The sequence below is a fragment of the Capricornis sumatraensis genome, chromosome 1 (genome assembly GCF_032405125.1).
Source record: "Capricornis sumatraensis isolate serow.1 chromosome 1, serow.2, whole genome shotgun sequence".
In the NCBI taxonomy this organism is placed as follows: Eukaryota; Metazoa; Chordata; class Mammalia; order Artiodactyla; family Bovidae; genus Capricornis; species Capricornis sumatraensis.
The window spans coordinates 116777593-116797237 of NC_091069.1; the positions used below are offsets into that span (position 1 = coordinate 116777593).

The window sequence follows — 19645 nt, forward strand, 5'->3', positions numbered from 1 at the left end:
TAATTCTACACAGGTTTGCCTTTTACCACCCATTTTATTTATTCAGTTTTAGTAACTCATAGACATTTTATATTTTGTGTTATAATGTAATACTACTTTATTAATTATATATATATACACACATACACACACGTAATTGCTCAGGTTGTTCTAATTTTGGCCTTTGGGAGCTCATTCATTTGGCTCCTGTGCTTAATTTGAAATACCGTCTTTTATTGTTTTCTCCACAAGATGCTCCAGACTCATATGTTCAGGTCCCAATCCTAGAATCCTCTATTTCTCCAAGGGACTCTAGTTTATCTTATTGCAGAATAATATTAAAAATAGAGACCTGGGCACTGGGTGTGCTTGTTGCTACTAGAACATCTACTTTTAGGTGCCTCTCAGAGTGAGGCATAATATTTGTGTAGTGTCCAGCTTGTATGAATATTTCTGTAGCTAGCTATCTGTATGTATATTAAGCTAAATATGCATTCATCCTTATGGCTCCAACTCTGATCTGTTACTTCATAGATCTTTCTGGGTTCTCCCCTGGCTTATCTGCAAACTTCACTGACAGGGGCAAGCCTGGTCCTACCATCCACCTTCTATTTACACAGTTCTTCAATTGTACACTGGCTGAGCAGTACCAGAATTAATTCATGCCTTTGTGAGGTTTTGAAAAAGCTGCACAATGGCTAACAAATGTTTATTTTGTTCCTGTCTTTTTCACCTGTGTCCTCTGCAGTCTTTTCATCAGCTTGCATGCTCAGTTACTCAGTCGTGTCTGACTGTTTGTGATTCCATGGACTGTGTAGGATTTTCCAGGCAAGAATACTGGGGTGGGTTCCATTTCCTCCTCCAGGGGATCTTCCTGACCCAGGGATCAAACCTGCCTCTCCTGTGTCTCTTATATTGGCAGGCTGATTGTTTACCATTGTGCCTCCTGGGAAGCTTTCCTGATTGTAAGACTATTGTTATTCAGAACCTGGGTCAAACACTGTTTCTCTCTTACACTCAACCTGCCATTTGTGTATGTAAGCCAGACCTGGCTCCATTCATTTGAAAAGTCAGAGATAGAGTTTAGGAGAAGCTTGTAGCTTTCACTTCTTTTGCCTTTTGCTTATCTTATCTGAGGCTTTGCCAGTTTTCAGGAATCCCATTGCTAGAATTCTCCCTCACCCTTTCCTTTAACTCTTTAGGGACAAGGAAGGGAGGTTACACCTTGGGCAGAAATCAAAGACCTGAAAGGTTTCTAGCCAACACCAGTTTAATCTTTGTGAATTCATAGAAAAACAATTTATTCATTTGAAATGTCTGGCTTGAAGACCATACATGTGGTTCTGGAAACTTTCATTCAGTCTGTTCAGTCCCACTCCTACTCAAAAATTTAGGAGACTCGGTTTTGAGAAATTCTGCTCTTTGCTCTAACACCCTTCCCCACCTTTTCTCCATGTCCTTTAGGTTTTAGTTGTAGTACTTTTACTCTCTATCATCTTCCTGGAATCATCTGTCTTTTGTAAAGGGACATAAGGAAACAAAAATGCATTCCTGTCTTCAAATTTCATATTGTGGGAGACTCTGTATTTGCCTGATTAATATTCTGTCCTAATTCCTCCTTTCAAAAAGAATTCCAGATTTTCCTCATTCATGGAGACAATGTGCTTGACCAAAATTATTGTTTGCAAATTCCCTCTCAGTTCAATGTGGCCAGGTGACATAGCTCTGGCGGATGGGATGTGGATACTGGGTGGATGTTCCTCCCAGGGAAGCAACAAAGCTTTAACAGGGGAAAAAAAAAAAAATAGAAAACCTTTATCCCTTGACCTGTTCCTGCCTGGAACTTGAATATGAACTCTTAATATCCTGTGGCTATTTCGTGATCACAAAGCATGTTGAGAAAAGCCAACTCACAAAGGATGGCAGTGCAGAACAGGAAGATGTTGTTGAGTCACTCAGTCATCTCCAACTGTTTTGCAGCCCGGTGGACTGTAGCCCGCCAGGCTTCTCTGTCCATGAAATTTTCCAGCCAAGAATACTGGAGTGGGTTGCCATGTCCTTCTCCAGGGGATCTTCCTAACCCGGGCATAGAACCTATGTCTCCTGCATTGGAGGTGGATTCTTCATTGGAGGTGGATTCTTCATCACTGAGCCACCAGGGAATCTCTAGTGCAGAAATATAGGAATAACCTAGTCTCTGAGAGCATCATGGAACATCTGCAGCAGCTTCAGCCTTAATGTGAGACTCGTGGGAGAGAGAATTCTGTCATGACTTTATGCTCTATTTGTCATGCATTCTCTTTTGTGTTTACCATGCGTTCCATTCTGTGCAGTGGAATGCATTTTTAACTGCTTATATGACTTGCTAGCTACTTTAAGTCTGGTTTTATTGTTCCATTGACCACATTGTAGATCACAACATAATTTTATAGTCTAAAAGTGAATCCACTTTTATAAAAGCCAAAGAGAATTGGCCAAGTAACCCAGTTTAACCAGACTTGAAAAAACAGTGAGTTGAGTAACCACACTTGGATTGGAGTCCAGAGAGTTTCAGGCCACTTGCACTGCCAACTGGCTCTGTGGGCAAGCCACTTGACCCGGGTTCTTTTCCTCTCATCTGCAAAATGAGGTAATTTGAATAAGACAGTCCTCTCAAAGACCACCTAAGAGCCAGTGGATCATGCCTGCAGAGTCCCAAATGAATTCGGTGCTGTTGTTTACCTTGCCAAGACTTTTTGGCAAAGAAGCCAAGCAGAGATCTTGTTCCTTAGCTGTGAAAATTCCTTTTCAACTGGAGTGTGTGTAATATAAATTGTAAATGTTTAAAACAAGAAACCACGTTGTGTGATTACCAGTAAATATGCACAGTTGTATATTGAATTTAACTAATGGGATTGTTTTTGTTGTTTAGTCACTGATTTCCTGTCTGACTCTTTGCAACTCTATGAACTGTAGCCCACCAGGCTCCTCTGTGCATGGGATTTCCCAGGCAGTAACACTGGAATGGGCTGCCATTTCCTTCTCCAGGGAATCTTCCCAACCCAAGGATCAAACCATGTCTCCTGCGTTAGCAGTTGAATTCTTCACTTCTGAGCAACCAGGGGAAACTACTAGGATTGAATGATGCCAAATTCCTAAAATTCAACATTAGCAGAAAGATGATTTCTCATTAGAATACTTAATTTATTGTGGTCTCTTTCACTTGGATTCTGTTCATTTTTTTTAACCTGAGGATCAAACCAAATAAACAGAAATTTTGTTTTAAAATTAAAAGTACTATGTATTAAACAGATGGGCTTCCATGGTGAGTCAGTGGTAAAGAATCTACCTGCCAGTGCAGGAGACCCAATTCAATCCCTGGTTCAGGAAATGATCCCTGGAGAAGGAAATGTCTATCCAGTCCACTATTCTTGCCTGGGAAATGCCATGGACAGAGGAGCCTTGCAGGCTACAGTCCCTCAGTTCAGTTCAGTTCAGTCGCTCAGTTGTGTCTGACTCTTTGCAACCGCATGAACCACAGCACGCCAGGCCTCCCTGTCCATCACCAACTGCTGGAGTCCACCCAAACCCATGTCCATTATGTCAGTGATGCCATCCAACCATCTCATCCTCTGTCGTCCCCTTCTCCTCCTGCCCTCAATCTTTCCCAGCATCAGGGTCTTTTCAAATTAGTCAGCTCTTTGCATCAGGTGGCCAAACTATTGGAGTTTCAGCTTCAACATCAGACCTTCCAGTGAACACCCAGGACTGATCTCCTTTAGGATGGACTGGTTGGATCTCCTTGCAGTCCAGGGGACTCTCAAGAGTCTTCTCCAACACCACAGTTCCAAAGCATCAATTCTTCTGTGCTCAGCTTTCTTTATAGTCCCAACTCTCACATCCATACATGACTACTGGAAAAATCATAGCCTTGACTAGATGGACCTTTGTTGACAAAGTAATGTCTCTGCTTTTTAATATGCTGTCTAGGTTGGTTATAACTTTCCTTCCAAGGAGTAAGCGTCTTTTAATTTCATGGCTGCAGTCACCATCTGCATTGATTTTGGAGCCCATAAAAATAGTCAGCCACTGTTTCCACTGTTTCCCCATCTATTTGCCATGAAGTGATGGGACCGGATGCCATGATCTTAGTTTTCTGAATGTTGAGCTTTAGGCCAACTTTTTCACTCTCTTCTTTCACTTTCATCAAGAGGCTTTTTAGTTCTTCTTCACTTTCTGCCCTAGGGTCACAAAAAGTCAGATATGGCTTAGCGACTAAACAGTAACAAATAAATGGGTAGCTGTTGTATAAAACAGGGAACTCAGCTTAGTGCTCTGTGATGACCTAGAGGTGTGGGACGGGGTAGGGGGTAGCAGGGAGCAGTAGGAGGAAGACTCATGAGGGAGGGGATATATGTACACATAGAGCTAATGCACGTTGTTATGCAGTAGAAAGTAACACAACATTATAAAGTGATTATTCTCCAATTTAAAAACATATATAAATAAAGTGTAAAAGATAAAAATAAAAGTGTGCATGGTTCTATGTGGAAACTACAGGAATATACTATCAGATTTTTTTTTTTTAATTAAAAAGCTATTTTTAGAGCAATTTTACATTCTCAGCAAAACTGAGTGGCCACTACAGGCCACTATAAGTTTCCACATATCCCCTGTTGCATCATAGTTTTTTTTTTTTTTTTTTGTATCATAGATTTTTAAGAATAATGTTTTTAGAATTAAAAAGAGAGAAAAGGTAAACCATATTTAACTAAACCAAATTCTGAGAAAGGATTTGTTATATTTTTACCACTTCTCTTTCATTCCTTATTAAAGAAATTTTTAACAGATTTGTGTGGTTTAATTGCTTTAACATTTCCAATGTGTAACATTCTAGTATGTGCCATCAGTTTTGAAAGTAATATAAACAAGATTGTAAAATTCAGGCTTTGATGAATTTTATTTTAATATTAGAGTACAATGAGTTTTCTATTTTGCCAGTAGTCCTGAGGGCCTATTAAATAGCCCGTATTAATCCTTTAAAAAAGCAGTTTCATTTGAGGGACATATATTTCTTGACTATGTGCAATATTAGAAACCTAAGGGCATCTTCACACAGTGAAATGAAATGCCATTTTCCAAATAAAAAATATAAATCCTATATCCTTTTATTAAATTAATCATATGTCCTTTTGATGAACACTAGATTTTAATATCTTCCAGTGACTTTGACTTTGCATTAAAATCTACTCCTTAGTAGATTGGCCTCAAGTCAAGTAAAAAAGGGCAGGTTGTCGTTCGGCAGCTGTTATCCAGTTTATGCCACAAAAACTATTTCAGTACAAAATTGAGAGTATCCGATATCTTCTCCTAATTGTCTCATGAACTGATTTAATAGCTTTGGTCCAGGCATTGAATCTTCCCAGTTAACTACTTGTAAAAAAATTAAAAAATATTGCTTAGTATTTCTGATGTTTGCAAATATGTTTGTGTGTGTGTGTGTGTGTGTATGTTAGTTGCTCAGTTCAGTTCAGTTCAGTCACTCAGTTGTAACTGACTCTTTGCTACCCCTTGAACTGCAGCACTCCAGGCCTCCCTGTCTGTCACCAACTCCCAGAGTCCACCCAAACCCATGTCCATTGAGTTGGTCAGTCATGTCCAATTCTTTGCCACCCCATGGACTATAACCTGCAAGCCTCCTCTGTCCATGGGATTTTCCAGGCAAGAATACTGGAGTTGGATAGCCATTCCCGTCTCCAGGGGATCTCCCCAACCCAGGGATTGAACCTGGTCTCTTGCATTGCAGGCAAATTCTTTATCACCTGAGTCACCAGGGAAGCCCAGATATGTTTGGTAGTATGGCTTGACAGTCCAGAGCTGGTAAATCAGGCAGGCGTCTTCAGGCTACTGTCAATTCCGGCCTCCTGTGGCCTTGAAAATAGGATGCCTCTGGTATAAAGTATTCTTGCTATGTTTGATTGCCTGCCCTGAGAAACCATGAAGAGTCCACTTCGAGAAAGATGTGTTGGTTTTTGATGAGGTTATTTTTGTTTTCCATTCTCCCAACTCATCTTTTTTTTTGGTCTGTTTTATTTGTTGTTTTGTTTTATAGTATTCTATGTAAAAGCAAAAGAAAAATATGACATCATTTGCATTATTACGTCATTTGTTTCCTTATAATTTATATCTTGATGTTTGTCTCTGGGGCTTGGTTATAGCCTTCTCGAGGTGGGTGGCATTACATGTGTTTTTGGGAAAGTGTTAGTCACTCCCTTGTGTCCCACTCTAGAGATCCATCACACAGCTGTTGTGGAGCTGAATTGCAGTGATGCACGTGGAAAGCCAGCCATTCCATGGACTCAAAAGTTTCCTTCCTCACCAAGCACCACCCACATGAAGCCCTTGGGGGCACCGTGTCTCATAATTCTTGCATTCTCTGTGACCCACAATGCAATGCTGTGGACACCATCAATTGTTTCAGAGATCTGAGGAATGATAAGGCTCTTTATCCCCTGTGATTTGCTTAGACTTTTACCTAAGTATTATTTATTAAAATAAATACTTAAATTTCATGAGGCATCATGCATGTTTGAACTAGAGACAGACTAAAATTTAAATGCATGTTTAGAAAGATAGTTTTAAGGAATACTTTTGTTTAAAGGGTTTGAAAAGTTGCTTTTTCTCCCCCTTCTTAGAACCTTTATCTCATTATGTATCATTTCATAAAATTTCATGTAACATACTATGAAAGTAAAAAAGTGGTTCTTTGCTGATGTGTGGACAACTTGTATTCCTTGCTCATTTGTAGTTGTTGGTTTTAATCTGTTCTTGCATGTCTTGCGTGAAGGATCATGGTACTTTACTAGGTGGTCTCCTTGATTACTCATCATCTTTTGACAGTAGTCCATCTTTCACTTGATTAAAGAGTTTATCTGGGAATCAAATAAGCATGTCATTACTGTTTAAAATGTCCTGCGGCCTGTGTTACATCCAAATGATTTAAAACCTTAGACTCTAAAACTAGAGTCCCCCATATTTCTCCAGTCTTTTATTTATTTCTGGACATTTTTCCCCACCTACCTTATGTTGCAGCTATAGTGGACTTCTGCCTCTTCTACAGATAGGCTTTGTCTTTTTTTCTTTCTTTGCACAGAAGGTTTCCTTTTGCCATGTATCCATTCATCCATCCACCCATACATGCAGTATGGGCATGTTTGCTAGAACTAGACCATGGATTAGGAGTAGAATGTTAAACCAGATAGATACTGTCTTAACATTGCATTCATTCCTACACGGCCCATTCCTGTTCATCCATTTAGACTCATTTCTACTGTTATTTCTACTTTGAGATCATCCCCAGTATCCCCAAGAAGATGTGTTCACTATGTTGATCCATCACTTTATCTCTATTATAGCATTTAATTTCTTCATTCATCAAGACATTTATTGCCTACTGTGTGCAGAATCTATACTGAAATTGGGGATACTGTAGTGAACAAAACAAATAAAAATTAAGCCCACAGCTTACACATTATGTTGTAATTATCCAACTTAAAGTACTTATGAGAATGTGAATTCTTATAGGACTTCAGGTAATATCTTTATAGCTGAACCAGCAGTACTAAAATAATTTGCATGATATACAATTAAAAAAAAAAACTCTAGCAAAAGTCTAAGGAACAGTTTTCATGATTTAATTGAATTAAACTCTGTGAAAACTATCTGTATATGGGCTTCCCAGGTGGCACTAGTGGTAAAGAACCCACTTGCCAGTGCAGAGGATGTAAGAGATTTGGGTTCATTCCCAGGTGGGGAAGATCCCTTGGAGGAGGGCATGGCAGCCCACTCCAGTATTCTTGCCTGGAGAATCCCATGGACGGAGGAGCCTGGTGGGCTATAGTACATGGGGTCACAAATGTATTATGTATGCTGTTTGTTGTTTTAGTTGCTAAGTCGTGTCCAACTGTTTGTGACCCCATGAACTGTAGCCCACCAGGCTCTTCTGTCCATGGAATTTCCCAGGCAAGAACACTGGAGTGGGTTGCCATTTCCTTCTCTAGTATTATGTATATAAACATACAATACACATATGTGTATATATAGACTTTATTTAGAAAGTCGAAAAATGCTAACTTTTTGTTAGTTTCAGATTAATATGTCCAAGAAACATATTTTTATTTGGATTCTTTATTTATTTGGATTCTTCTCAAATGATCACCTTGGCGAAGTCAATCTGTAATTTTTTAACCCTAGTTGCAATTAAGTGGCAGCTTTTTGTGTGATTAATTCACAGAGATTCATGTTCAATAAATTAAAATTTCACTTTAAACACATAGAAAGTATTTAACCATCAAGGTAATGTGACAAGGAACTTGGCTGTTTACGGAAGCAGGACTCAAAATTCTAAAGATACTTCTTCCTGGTTTGACTACTTCATCATTCTAAAAGCAGCATAACTTCTCTGAAGTTCTTTTAGCTTGTCTTTCCTTGATACCATCACCGGGATAAGATCCCTGGGATGCAGACGGAATGATATGAAGCTGTTTTCTTTGTTTGCAGTTGGTGAGTTTGTGAGCGATGCCCTCCTTGTTCCCGACAAGTGCAAATTCTTACACCAGGAGAGAATGGATGTCTGTGAAACCCACCTTCACTGGCACACCGTGGCCAAAGAGGTACCAGCCCTTTCATATTCCTCCTTGTCAAGTGACAGTTTCCTAGGGATGATGCACAGTGACACTGTAGAGGATGTTTGGAGGCAACAGCTGTCTGTTGATAAATGTGTTTTTTTTTTTTATTATTACTGTTAAAAATAAAAATCTCCATGAATATTTTAAGAGGATATCTTGAGACAACAGCTGTGTTTATCAATAAGTTATTATTATCATTTTAGAAAGCTATCCATGAGTATTTTATGTTTAGTTAGATTTGTTATGCTATGTCATGTTTTATAAATTAGAAACTATAAGTTTATACTCTATAAACCTTGAAACACACCTTTTTATAAATTTTTGTATTTTGTGTCTTTTCATTTGGCACGTGCCAAGTTTTTATACTTTAACTTTTTTCTCTGTTATCCGTTGGGGAATACAGTGGTAGAGGAGGAAGTAGCTTGTCCAGTACCGGCGTGAAAGTTGCAGTTAGATCTGAGTTTTGCCATCAATTTTGTGTTCAGTGTGTCACGCTGATGCCATCATTTCTCCACAGGGAGTAAGTCTATGGCACCAGTTCTGACTTTTGCTAACCCCCTGCTTTTAACAAAGCCAATAAGACTTATATAAAGCAGTTAGCGTAAAATGTCACTTTTTGATATTGTTGCCTTTAAAACTGCTTTGTTCCTTTAATATATTATGAAGTTTTTTTCTGATAAATTGTATACTTTTTTTTTTTCTTTGTAATGAAATCAGTCTCCCAGAATTAGGTTCCTTGATTTAGTTCAGTGGTTCTCAAATGAGGTCAGTTTTGCTCCACATCCCTTCCCAAGGACATGAGCCAATGTCTAGAGATATTATTGGTTGTCACAGTTTTTTTGTGTGTGTGTGTGACAAGGGGTGATACCACTGGCATTTAGTGGCCAGGGGCCAGAATGTTCTGCTAAGCATTCTTCAGTGAACAGGGCAAGTGTCCCTTGCCCTCTAGAATGATCTGGCCCAAAATGTCAATGGTACTGAGGTTGAGAAACCCTGATCTAGCTCCATTTAGCCATTGTATCATAGCCTTAAAGCTGTTAGGCGAAAAAAACCCACTTAAGATTCAGCATTAGTTTTGTCTTTTATAATGTAATATGTTGTAAGCAACATTGTCTTTATATAAAAATGTTTCAGAGCTAATTGATATTAAGAAAACAACCTAGATGATTTAAAGCCCAGTACCCATCTGATTGGGCTTCCCAGGTGGCTGGCTCAGTGGTAAAGAATCAGTCTGCCAATGCAGGAGATGTGGGTTTGATCCCTGGGTCAGGAAGATCTCCTGGAAGTAGGAAATGGCAACCCTCTCCAGTATTCTTGCCTGGAAAATTCCATGGACAGAGGAGCCTGGTGGGCTACAGTCCGTGGGGTTGTAAAGAGTCAGATATAACTTAGCAGCTCAGCACACACAGACGCCCATCTGACTACCTCATTTTTCATTTCTTCTTGAGTTTAAAAAAATTTCTTGCCACTGAGAAACAAGTCTAATTCCTATGAGGTCAAAGTACACTCTGTAAAATTTCCTTGTTTACTTATTATGTTGAATTATTAATCTTTCCTCTGTCACCACTGGGTGCTTTCAAAGTTTTATGTTAATTTTGATTTGTGGGAACTGAACAAATCCCAGGAAAGCGAAAGGATTTGAAGGAGAAATCTCTAATGACTTTAAGTTCTGATTCATAGCAGAGGATAATTTCTCCTTTTCCCAAGACTGTTACTTTGGAAGTGAGCCAAGAGAGTTGCAGTTTCTAGAACGAGCTAGATCCAAGTGAGAGTAGCTTCCATCCATAAAGGAAGTGGAAGTGAGTTGGGGGGATATATATGTGGAACCATCACTACTTACTGATATGCTAACGAGGCTGGAAAGAATTGATTTTCTGATAACTGTTCACTGTGGAGGTTTCCTCTACATCTTAGCTCCCAATTTGTTTCTACTCCTATTGTTTTTATTCGTTTCTATAGTATAACAACAGGTTATTGTTTAGTCTCTAAGTCATTTGCGACCCTATGGACTGTACTCCACCAGGCTCCTCTGTAAGTAGGATTCTCCAGGCAAGAAAACTGAAGTGGGTAACCTTTCCCTTCTCCAGAGGATCTTCCTGACCCAGGGATTGACCCCATGTCTCCTGCATTGCAGACAGATTATATGCTGTTGAGCCACCAGGGAAGCCCCGTAACAACCTATCTCTATTAAATAAGTGCCAAAGTTAAAAATTAAGGGTACCAAAGTAGCTTGTGCTAAAGAAACTACTGCAAATCCACTCAAAAAGCAAATGATTCTTTCCACTGTAAAATTGGTCTTGATATGCTGGTCCTGTGTCTTGCTATAATTGGATTTTCTTAAGAGGAAGCACAACTACTCCAGTACTTATTGTTTTCTCCTTACCTTTTTATAGACCTGTAGTGAGAAGAGTACCAACTTGCATGACTATGGCATGTTGCTGCCCTGTGGAATTGACAAGTTCAGAGGGGTGGAATTCGTATGTTGCCCGCTGGCCGAGGAAAGTGACAATGTTGACTCAGCAGATGCAGAGGAGGATGACTCAGACGTCTGGTGGGGTGGAGCAGACACAGACTACGCAGATGGGAGGTAAGTGGACTTTGTGTTTCGTCTCTCCTAGACGCCAGAACATCTCACATGCAGTTTTGTTTCTTCTATAAATGTATGTCTTCCCATTTCTTATTTGCGTTGATCTCTCCCACTTCCATTGAAGTTTGCTTTTATGGAATAAAGTCTAACCATAAAGTTCTGTTCTGGTTATAGCCTACCATTTAATTTTAGTATAATTAATCAGCCATCACTGAATTAATTGTAACTATTTTATTTTAGCCTCACGAGTTGGGATCAAAATTCCAACAATGTTATAATAGGTCACTGGTAGTTCTGCAGAGACTTGAGAGCTGGGTGAATGACATGGTCTTCTGTTTCGGTCTGTAGTTTAGAAATTTGGGGAAGGGATTTGGGGATTATTTAATCAGTCATTGGCTAAATCTGAATTTTTGTTAAGGATTTTGTTTCTGTTTGTGTGGGTTTTTGTTTTTGTGGGTTTTTTTGCCTTTGTCATCTTGTCCTTTATAAATGAGGTCAGAGGCAATCATAAATGTTTGCTAAAATTCTTTAACTGACTTTAGTTTCTGTGATTATTAATAAATATATTTCCACCTCTTTTCTTTGGAATCTAAATCCCATAATTTGTAGATTCTTATTTTTAATTGAAGGCATCATTTGTATTCAGATCATAAAATTATAAAATCTGAATCTTTGAGTTAGAAAGGCCATCTGGTTCATTCACATCCCCGAAGGTGATGATGTTGTAACACTTCACTTTTTCCTTCAGTATTTTCTCAGCTGTTCCCAAATGTTACAAATTTCCAAGTAGAATATTAAATATGACTTGTAGGGCTTATAGTGATTAAGGTAAAGTTTTCTGACTTTTATGTAATTAAGCACAGGGTTTTTAATAATATATTTTAGAATTTTTAACGTTTTTCTTTTGATTGAAGGATAATTGCTTCACAGAATTTTGTTGTTTTAAAATAGTTTTACAAAAATACATATCTATTTATAGCTATATAAGAATCTATGTACACAGAGGATCCCTGATAGTCATTTTTATCAGTTAATAATGCAGGCTTCTTTTTGGTATCTTACCCATTGTTACCGTAACTCTCTTCTTGTTAGTTAAGGTTTCTTGTGTTCCCTCTTTCACATGATTTGGAAAAATTGAGTTCAGTGTAGCAGAACAAGCAAATTCTAAACCACAAGAGAAAGAAATAAAGGAAAGCGAGCTGTGTGCTTGCATTATTTCCGTATGTTTCTAAGAGATGTAAGTTAAATAGTATGGACTCCTTCTCCCAGGGCAGGAAGCATCAGTGAGAACAGGGTTTGTCAGTGGAAAGCTTCTGAGCATTGCATTCTAGGCCATGGTTGGCCCCCTCCCCTGTGTTCCCTGTGCCAGGTATAGAAATGTCCATTGGTTTGGATTTCATTGCTACTTTGTCTAAAAGTTGGATTGCTTAGTTCTTATTGATGGCTTTTTCATATTCTTCCTCAGTCATATATGGGTTTGAAGGCTTAAGGGTGAATTTGTCAAAAAGTTGTTGTGAGGGCTCTTACTACCCGATGTCAGAGCAGTCAGTATTAAAAAGGAAATTTGGGGGTGTTCAGCCATTTTCTTTTCTCCTGGTTTTTTGCGTGCATGATCGATCACATCTCATTGCTGAATTGACTCTGTACTTAGTAAACAACTCAGATGATGGTGAATAAACCAAGACAGTTCCATGGCTGCTCTTAAAATCATATGGAGCCAGCTGTGTACTTGTAACCCTGTATCAAGGTTGTTGACCCACCATTCGTGATCATTCATACACAAGGGACTTTTTGTAATTAAAAGTGGGTATTCGTGCTTTTCCTGAGAGTGACAGACTTTTGCCAGGCTCTCTTCCACATTTAACACATTTTTTTTTAATGTCTTATAAAACATACTATCTACTGAGAATAGATTTCAAGGTATGTTGATCTTTTCCTCCTACCCTCCTTCTGACGTACTGAACTAATTGAAAGCATTACTAACATCATTATCTTAGGAAACCCTCTTCAGTGGCCCGTTCTTTTCCTACATCCCATCTCACTAGTCCTGGAAAGAGATCCACAGGGCTTGCCCTTCTGGCCTCGAGTCTCATTTATTTATTATGAGTCTCTCATTATTTATTATTTTCCTATGTCAAAGTAGGTAACTATACCTACTTCGATACCCATCTCTCTGGTTATGATACTACAGTGTGTCTTCTTTGTTACAGTCACGAAACTACAGAACACTAGTATACTGGTTTTTTAACACTGCTTTTTTTTTTTCTTTTAATTTATTGCATTATCTATTACTGGAGCAACTATAAAGTGTATTAAATTAGATTTGACACTAGTACCACAGTCGTAACTGAAGGACTTAGACAAAAGTAGGTCATATGGTCATCTTACCCATTTTGGTTTTCCGTAATATCACCATCCCAGTGGACATTCAGTTGAAATGTGAGCTTGATCTTTCCTGATCCCCTGCATTTATATGCCATTCTGCTGTCTGCAGCAGTTATACCTTGAACCTTGTCATCACTAAGAAATGCTGTGCCCACAGGGTTTCCAGGTTTGACATTACTCTCTAAATATGATCTTCTGATCCTAGACCTAAAATACTAATCTGGTTCTAGGGATTTCACCCTTCCTTTATAACAATCACCTCCCCAATTCAGGCTTTTAGTTCATTATCTTCTTTTTTTTCTTTTTTTTATTCTTTCTGGCCAGGATGGACCCAGGGGGTAAGGATTTTTACATATTCCTTTGAGTACCCTGGATTTATTGATACCCTTAACATTTTGTAAAGATATTTTCATCAGTCCTCCCTATGTGGGGAAAATTAACTTCTCCCTTTAACTGCTTCTGAGCTTTCTAAGGTTGATGTGTAATCCCACCAGTTAATTCCATTTCTTATTCATGCTGTAACATCAGCTGGGATGTTAATGTTATTGGATACCCCTAATCATCACTATTTGATGACCTAACATCATTAAAAAGGCTACAAATAATAAATGCTTGAGAAGGCATGATAAAAAGCAAATCCTCCTTTTGTTGGTGGGAATGTAAATTGGTGCAGCCACTAGGGAAAACAGTATGGAAGTTCCTTTAAAAACTAAAAATAAAAACCATGCCCACATGGTAACACACACTAGAGATTGACCTTGTAAAAGTAAGGAGTGTGAGAAAGTACTCGTTAATCCCTTAAAGTTCATGAAAGGAGACATACTGGAAAGGAACCCTATGAGTGTAAACAATGTGGTTGATGATTTGTTTCTCAAAAAGTTTTACAAAATCATGAAAGAAATCTCACTGGACTCTATACTTGGTATTGACCTATATGGGATAAGAATCTGAAAAGGAGTGAATATATGTCCATGTATAACTGACTGGTCCTTCCCAGGTGGCACTAGTGGAAAAGAACCCACCTTCCAGTGCAGGAGACGTAAGAGACATGGGTTCAATCACTGGGTCAGGAAGATCCCTTGGAGAAGGGCATGGCAACCCACTCCAGTATTCTTGCCTGGACAATCCCATGGATAGAGGAGGCTGGTGGGTATGGTCCATAGGGTTGCACAAGGGTTGGACACAACTGAAGCGATTTAGCATGCACTGTATATGATCCAGCAATCCTATTCCTAGGCACATATCTGGAGAAAGCTCTAATTCAGAAAGATGCATGAACTCCAGCAGTGCCCACTGCAGCACTATTTACGATAGCCAAGACATGGACGCCACCTAAGTGTCTATTGACAGATGAATGGATAAAGATGGTGTGTGTGTGTGTGTGTGTGTGTGTGTGTATAGGTATGTGCTGTGGTAAGTCGCTAGGTCATGTCTGATTCTTTGCAACCCTATGGACACTGGGCTCCTCTGTCCGTGGGATTCTCTAGGCAAGAATACTGGAGTGTGTTGCCATGCCCTCCTCCACACACACACACACACACACACACACACAAAATGGAATATTGTGTGCTTAGTTACTCAGTCATGTTCTACTCTTTGCAACCTCATGAACTGTAGCCCACCAGGCTCCTCTGTCCGTGGAATTCTCCAGGCAAGAATACTGGAGTGGGTTGCCATGCCCATCTCCAGGGGATCTTTCTAACCCAGGGATCGAACTCAGATCTCCTGCACTGCAGGTGGATTCATTACCATCTGAGCCACCAGGAAAGCCCCTAATGGGATATTACTCATTTATTAAGAAAGAATGAAATAATGCCATTTGGAGCAACATAGATGGACCCAGAGATTATCATAATAAGTGAAATTAAAGACAGAATATCACTCATATGTGGAATCTAAAATATGTTACAAATAAACTTATTTACAAAAGAAAAACAGACATAGAAAACAAACCAATGACTACCAAAGGTAAAGAGGGGCGAGAGAGATAAGGAATTTGAGATTAGCTGATACAAACAACTCTATATAAAATAGGCAAACAACAAGGTCCTACTGTATAGCACAGGGAATGATATTCAATATTTTGTGATAGTCAATATATCATTATAGGATATTCAATACCTATAACGAAAAAGGATACAAAAAAGAATAAATATATTTATAGTTGCATTACTTTGCTGTACACTAGAAACTAATGAAACATTGTAAATCAACTACATTTCACTTTTCAAAATAAATTTTTTTAAAAAAAGAAAGAAAAAAAAGACAAATTGAAACTGCAAAAAGAACAAAGGAATTTGTTAGACCCTAATAGAATTAAGATATCAGGTCACTTGCCTCACTTCATTTTTGAACGTGTTTTTCTGTGAGCCCTGCAGGCACGTATGCCTTCATTCTCTTCTGGCAAAGCTAGTGGGCAAAACGAGAGAGATATTACATCACTGACCCCCACACAAGCTGGGGGCCTGCCAGCTGGTGGCTGCCTGCTTCCATAACAAGTCACAATAAGAATTTCACATATCCTGCTTGACAAGTCCTTAGGAGACACTATATGACAGTTCTTGAAAAGGGAAAAAGAAAAAAGAACTCTGCTCCTCCAGAATAAAATTTGATCCACAGCTTAATGCACTTTGTTGATTGGTAGGTAGTGAGATTTGTTTTGGAAGATGAATGTTATCCTATTGCTAATGAGGCATTTAGGGAAACATTCTTTATGGGATAAGCTCTGTTTTATGACCTCATTTGAAAAAGAGGTAAGTCTTTTCAAAGATTGAGTAGAAACAAATCAGTTACTGTTCCCAAAATTTATTTGTAAGTAAGTCAGTGTTTATTTCTCTGGTGTTGTAATTAGAGTTTCCCAGGTGAGCTAGTGGTAAAAAGGTCTCCTGCCAGTGTAGGAGACGCAAGAGACTGGGATTCAGTCCCGGGGTTGGCAAGATCACCTGGAAGAGGGCATGGCATCTCACTCCAGTATTCTTGCCTGGAGAATCCCATGGACAGAGGAGCCTGGTAGCTACAGTCCATAGGGTTACAAAGAGTGGGACACAACTGAAGTGACTTAGCACATACTGACTGAGTTCTCAGGTGACCTCAGAATACCTAGTTATGTGATCAGTAATGCAGCTTACTTATGTTAATAGTGTATAGACTCCAGCCTCCTTGGGTAAGAATTTTGCCATGAGAAAATTCCCTTGAAAAACTCACATGTAAGACCAGTCACATATCCAGTCTAACCTTGAGAGTGAGTACCTGGAGATTCTCCCATCTGGAACAGCAGAATCTGACTAGAAACCACATACTTCACAGGGGTTGAAGAGTTCAGTAGAGCAAAAACCTTAAAGGAAGATCCTCTAATTCTTTGATAATGGCCTTTGCCTCTCAGGGCTATTTCCTTACATTTTTTTCAAAATAGAATCAAAAGACATAGCTTCATATGTTGAGAGTTGCAGGCATTAGTGAGAACATGCTGACAGGTAACCTCATATATCTTCCTGGATAATTAGATGATATTTTTTTCTTTTGATTGAAAAAAGACCCATTATGATAAAGCTAGATGAGAGATTGCATGTGCGTGCAACTTACCATGTCCTTCCTTGAGGCTGTAATTGGTGGCTCAGGGTGGTTTCCTCGGTTATGTCGGGAGGGGCAGGGGATGGTGAACATGCATGTGTGTGCACATGAAACACACAATACCTTATGGAACTCACTGAATCAGTTCTAGTGATCACCTCGCCGTGCACTGCGCTGGAAAAGCCAGGCCCGCGTCAGTGACTCTCTGGGCGCAGCGGGCTCTTTATACTAATATAATTTTTGTTTTAAAATTATTTTACAAACGATTCACAAAAATTAAAAGGATAATGAGCAATAACTTCATTTAGAAATTTTAGTAAGAATTAACATAGTGAATATCTTAGTTTGAATTAAAACTGCAGTATAGTTAAGCTAGATTTTTGTTTCATCTCTTCCTGGTTTTGAAGGTAAGGATTTCTGAAATGAGCACTATCTTTTGAAAAAAAGTAGCAGCTAATCAGCTGCCAGGCATGAACCCAAACTATAACCATCTTATGAATACTGATTCCAGGATCCAAATTCGTCTCTGCTCGGTTCTGACCTCGTACTTCCTAGTCGTTTTGTTGCACCTGCATTTTCACTTGGTAATCGACTAAGGTCCATCTAGTCAAGGCTCTGGTTTTTCCTGTGGTCATGTATGGATGTGAGAGTTGGACTGTGAGGAAGGCTGAGCGCCAAAGAATTGATGCTTTTGAACTGTGGTGTTGGAGAAGACTCTTGAGAATCCCTTGGACTGCAAGGAGATACAACCAGTCCATTCTGAAGGAGATCAACCCTGGGATTTCTTTGGAAGGAATGATGCTAAAACTGAAACTCCAGTACTTTGGCCACCTCATGCGAAGAGTTGACTCATTGGAAAAGACTCTGATGCTGGGAGGGATTGGGGGCAGGAGGAGAAGGGGACCACAGAGGATGAGATGGCTGGATGGTATCACTGACTCAATGGACGTGAGTCTGAGCGAACTCCGTGAGATGGTGATGAACAGGGAGACCTGGTGTGCTGCGATTCATGGGGTCGCAAAGAGTCGGTCACGAATGAGTGACTGAACTGAACTGAATTGTTAAAAAATCAATACTTTTCAGTTTAAGAGTTCATAATTTTGTTGAAGAACAAGCAGTGCTATCTTCTATTTTATAAATTAGAAAATATTTTCAAGTTTGGATTTATAAACACTCATGAACAGCATTAATCTAGTCCTTATTTTACACATTTTATGTTGGTTCTTCTCATTGCTTCTAAGATACTCATGCATTTGGTATTTGTCTACTTCTGAACTGGTTCTGTTGTATAAACATCATAAAAATTTGTTGCACACACAAGGAATACTACCACATGGTTTTAACAATTTTAGCAATAGTTTCTGTTTTTGTTGCAAAATGCTGAATGATGTCATCCTTCCTGTAGAATGACTAACTGAATGAGAATACCATATTTTCTTTTTATTCTTAGAAATGCATTGCTCACTTTGCAGTTTTGGGGCTTGAGAAAATTCATCTAGACCATCATCATCAGAAGAGTCATGGTCTGAGGTTTTGCTTATGCAATCAATTTCAGTCATCTTCTGATTTAATAACTGTAACATGTCTCCTTTCAATTTTCTCTTATTTGCCACTGTGGAAAATGAGAATTTTTTATTTTCACTTGCATGCAGTGAAAGTCCCTAGACTTCTTTCATTGTCTCTTGAAAGATGATGCAACATTTTGGGAACAAAGTAATAAAACTCTGATAATTACCCTATTGCATCATCTTTCTAGGCAATTCCCTTATTTTTTAATTTTCTTATTATTTGGTCTTTTTAGCACAGTTGAAGTAATTGATGAGTAATGATGAAATAATTCCTGGGATGAGAAAAAAATAGAAAGATTGTGGAAAAAAGCTTAGATATCAAAAAACTCCAGTTGATTGATATGGTAATCACAACATAGAATGAGTTTCATTCCATTTAAAAAATATTTTAAGAAAGTATGAAAATCAGAAATATGGACCCTTAGATGTGGATAGAACTGCTCAAAATGAAACTTAAAATGTAAAAATTATGTTCAGGTAGGGATAATATCCTACCCTGTTTATTCAAGAGATTGCATTGATTATGAGGCCTATGTGATTTTATTAAATACTTGACCTAATTTTCTACAAGCCAGGTACTCAGTAAATATTTGAGTTAAATTGAATTGGCATTCATGTTAAACACACACAAAGACATAACTGATAACTCAAGGTTAAGCTAACTGGCCTTTAAAACAAAAACTACCAACGAATATCATTCCATATATGCAAGAATTAAGTGAAATTGCATCAGAAATCTCTAAAGCCAGAAATACTGGGGAAAAAAATACTGAGGCAATAGGAATATTTATAAACAGCACCTTTATTGTAGTGCACTCATCTCAGACGCTAGTAAAGTAATGCTCAAAATTCTCCAAGCCAGGCTTCAGCAATATGTGAACCATGAACTT

General features: G+C 38.7%; 1 protein-coding gene across 6 annotated transcripts in view; it reads left to right on the forward strand.

Moving 5' to 3' along the window:
- The window catches only part of APP (amyloid beta precursor protein), a 312912-nt gene that overhangs the window by 122328 nt on the left and 170939 nt on the right, over nt 1-19645 (forward strand). For all 6 annotated transcript variants that reach the window (XM_068970376.1, XM_068970377.1, XM_068970383.1 and 3 more), the window contains exons 4-5: nt 8518-8630; nt 11039-11232. In XM_068970376.1, coding sequence (XP_068826477.1) covers nt 8518-8630; nt 11039-11232 — 307 coding nt within the window. The remainder of the gene's footprint in view (nt 1-8517; nt 8631-11038; nt 11233-19645) is intronic.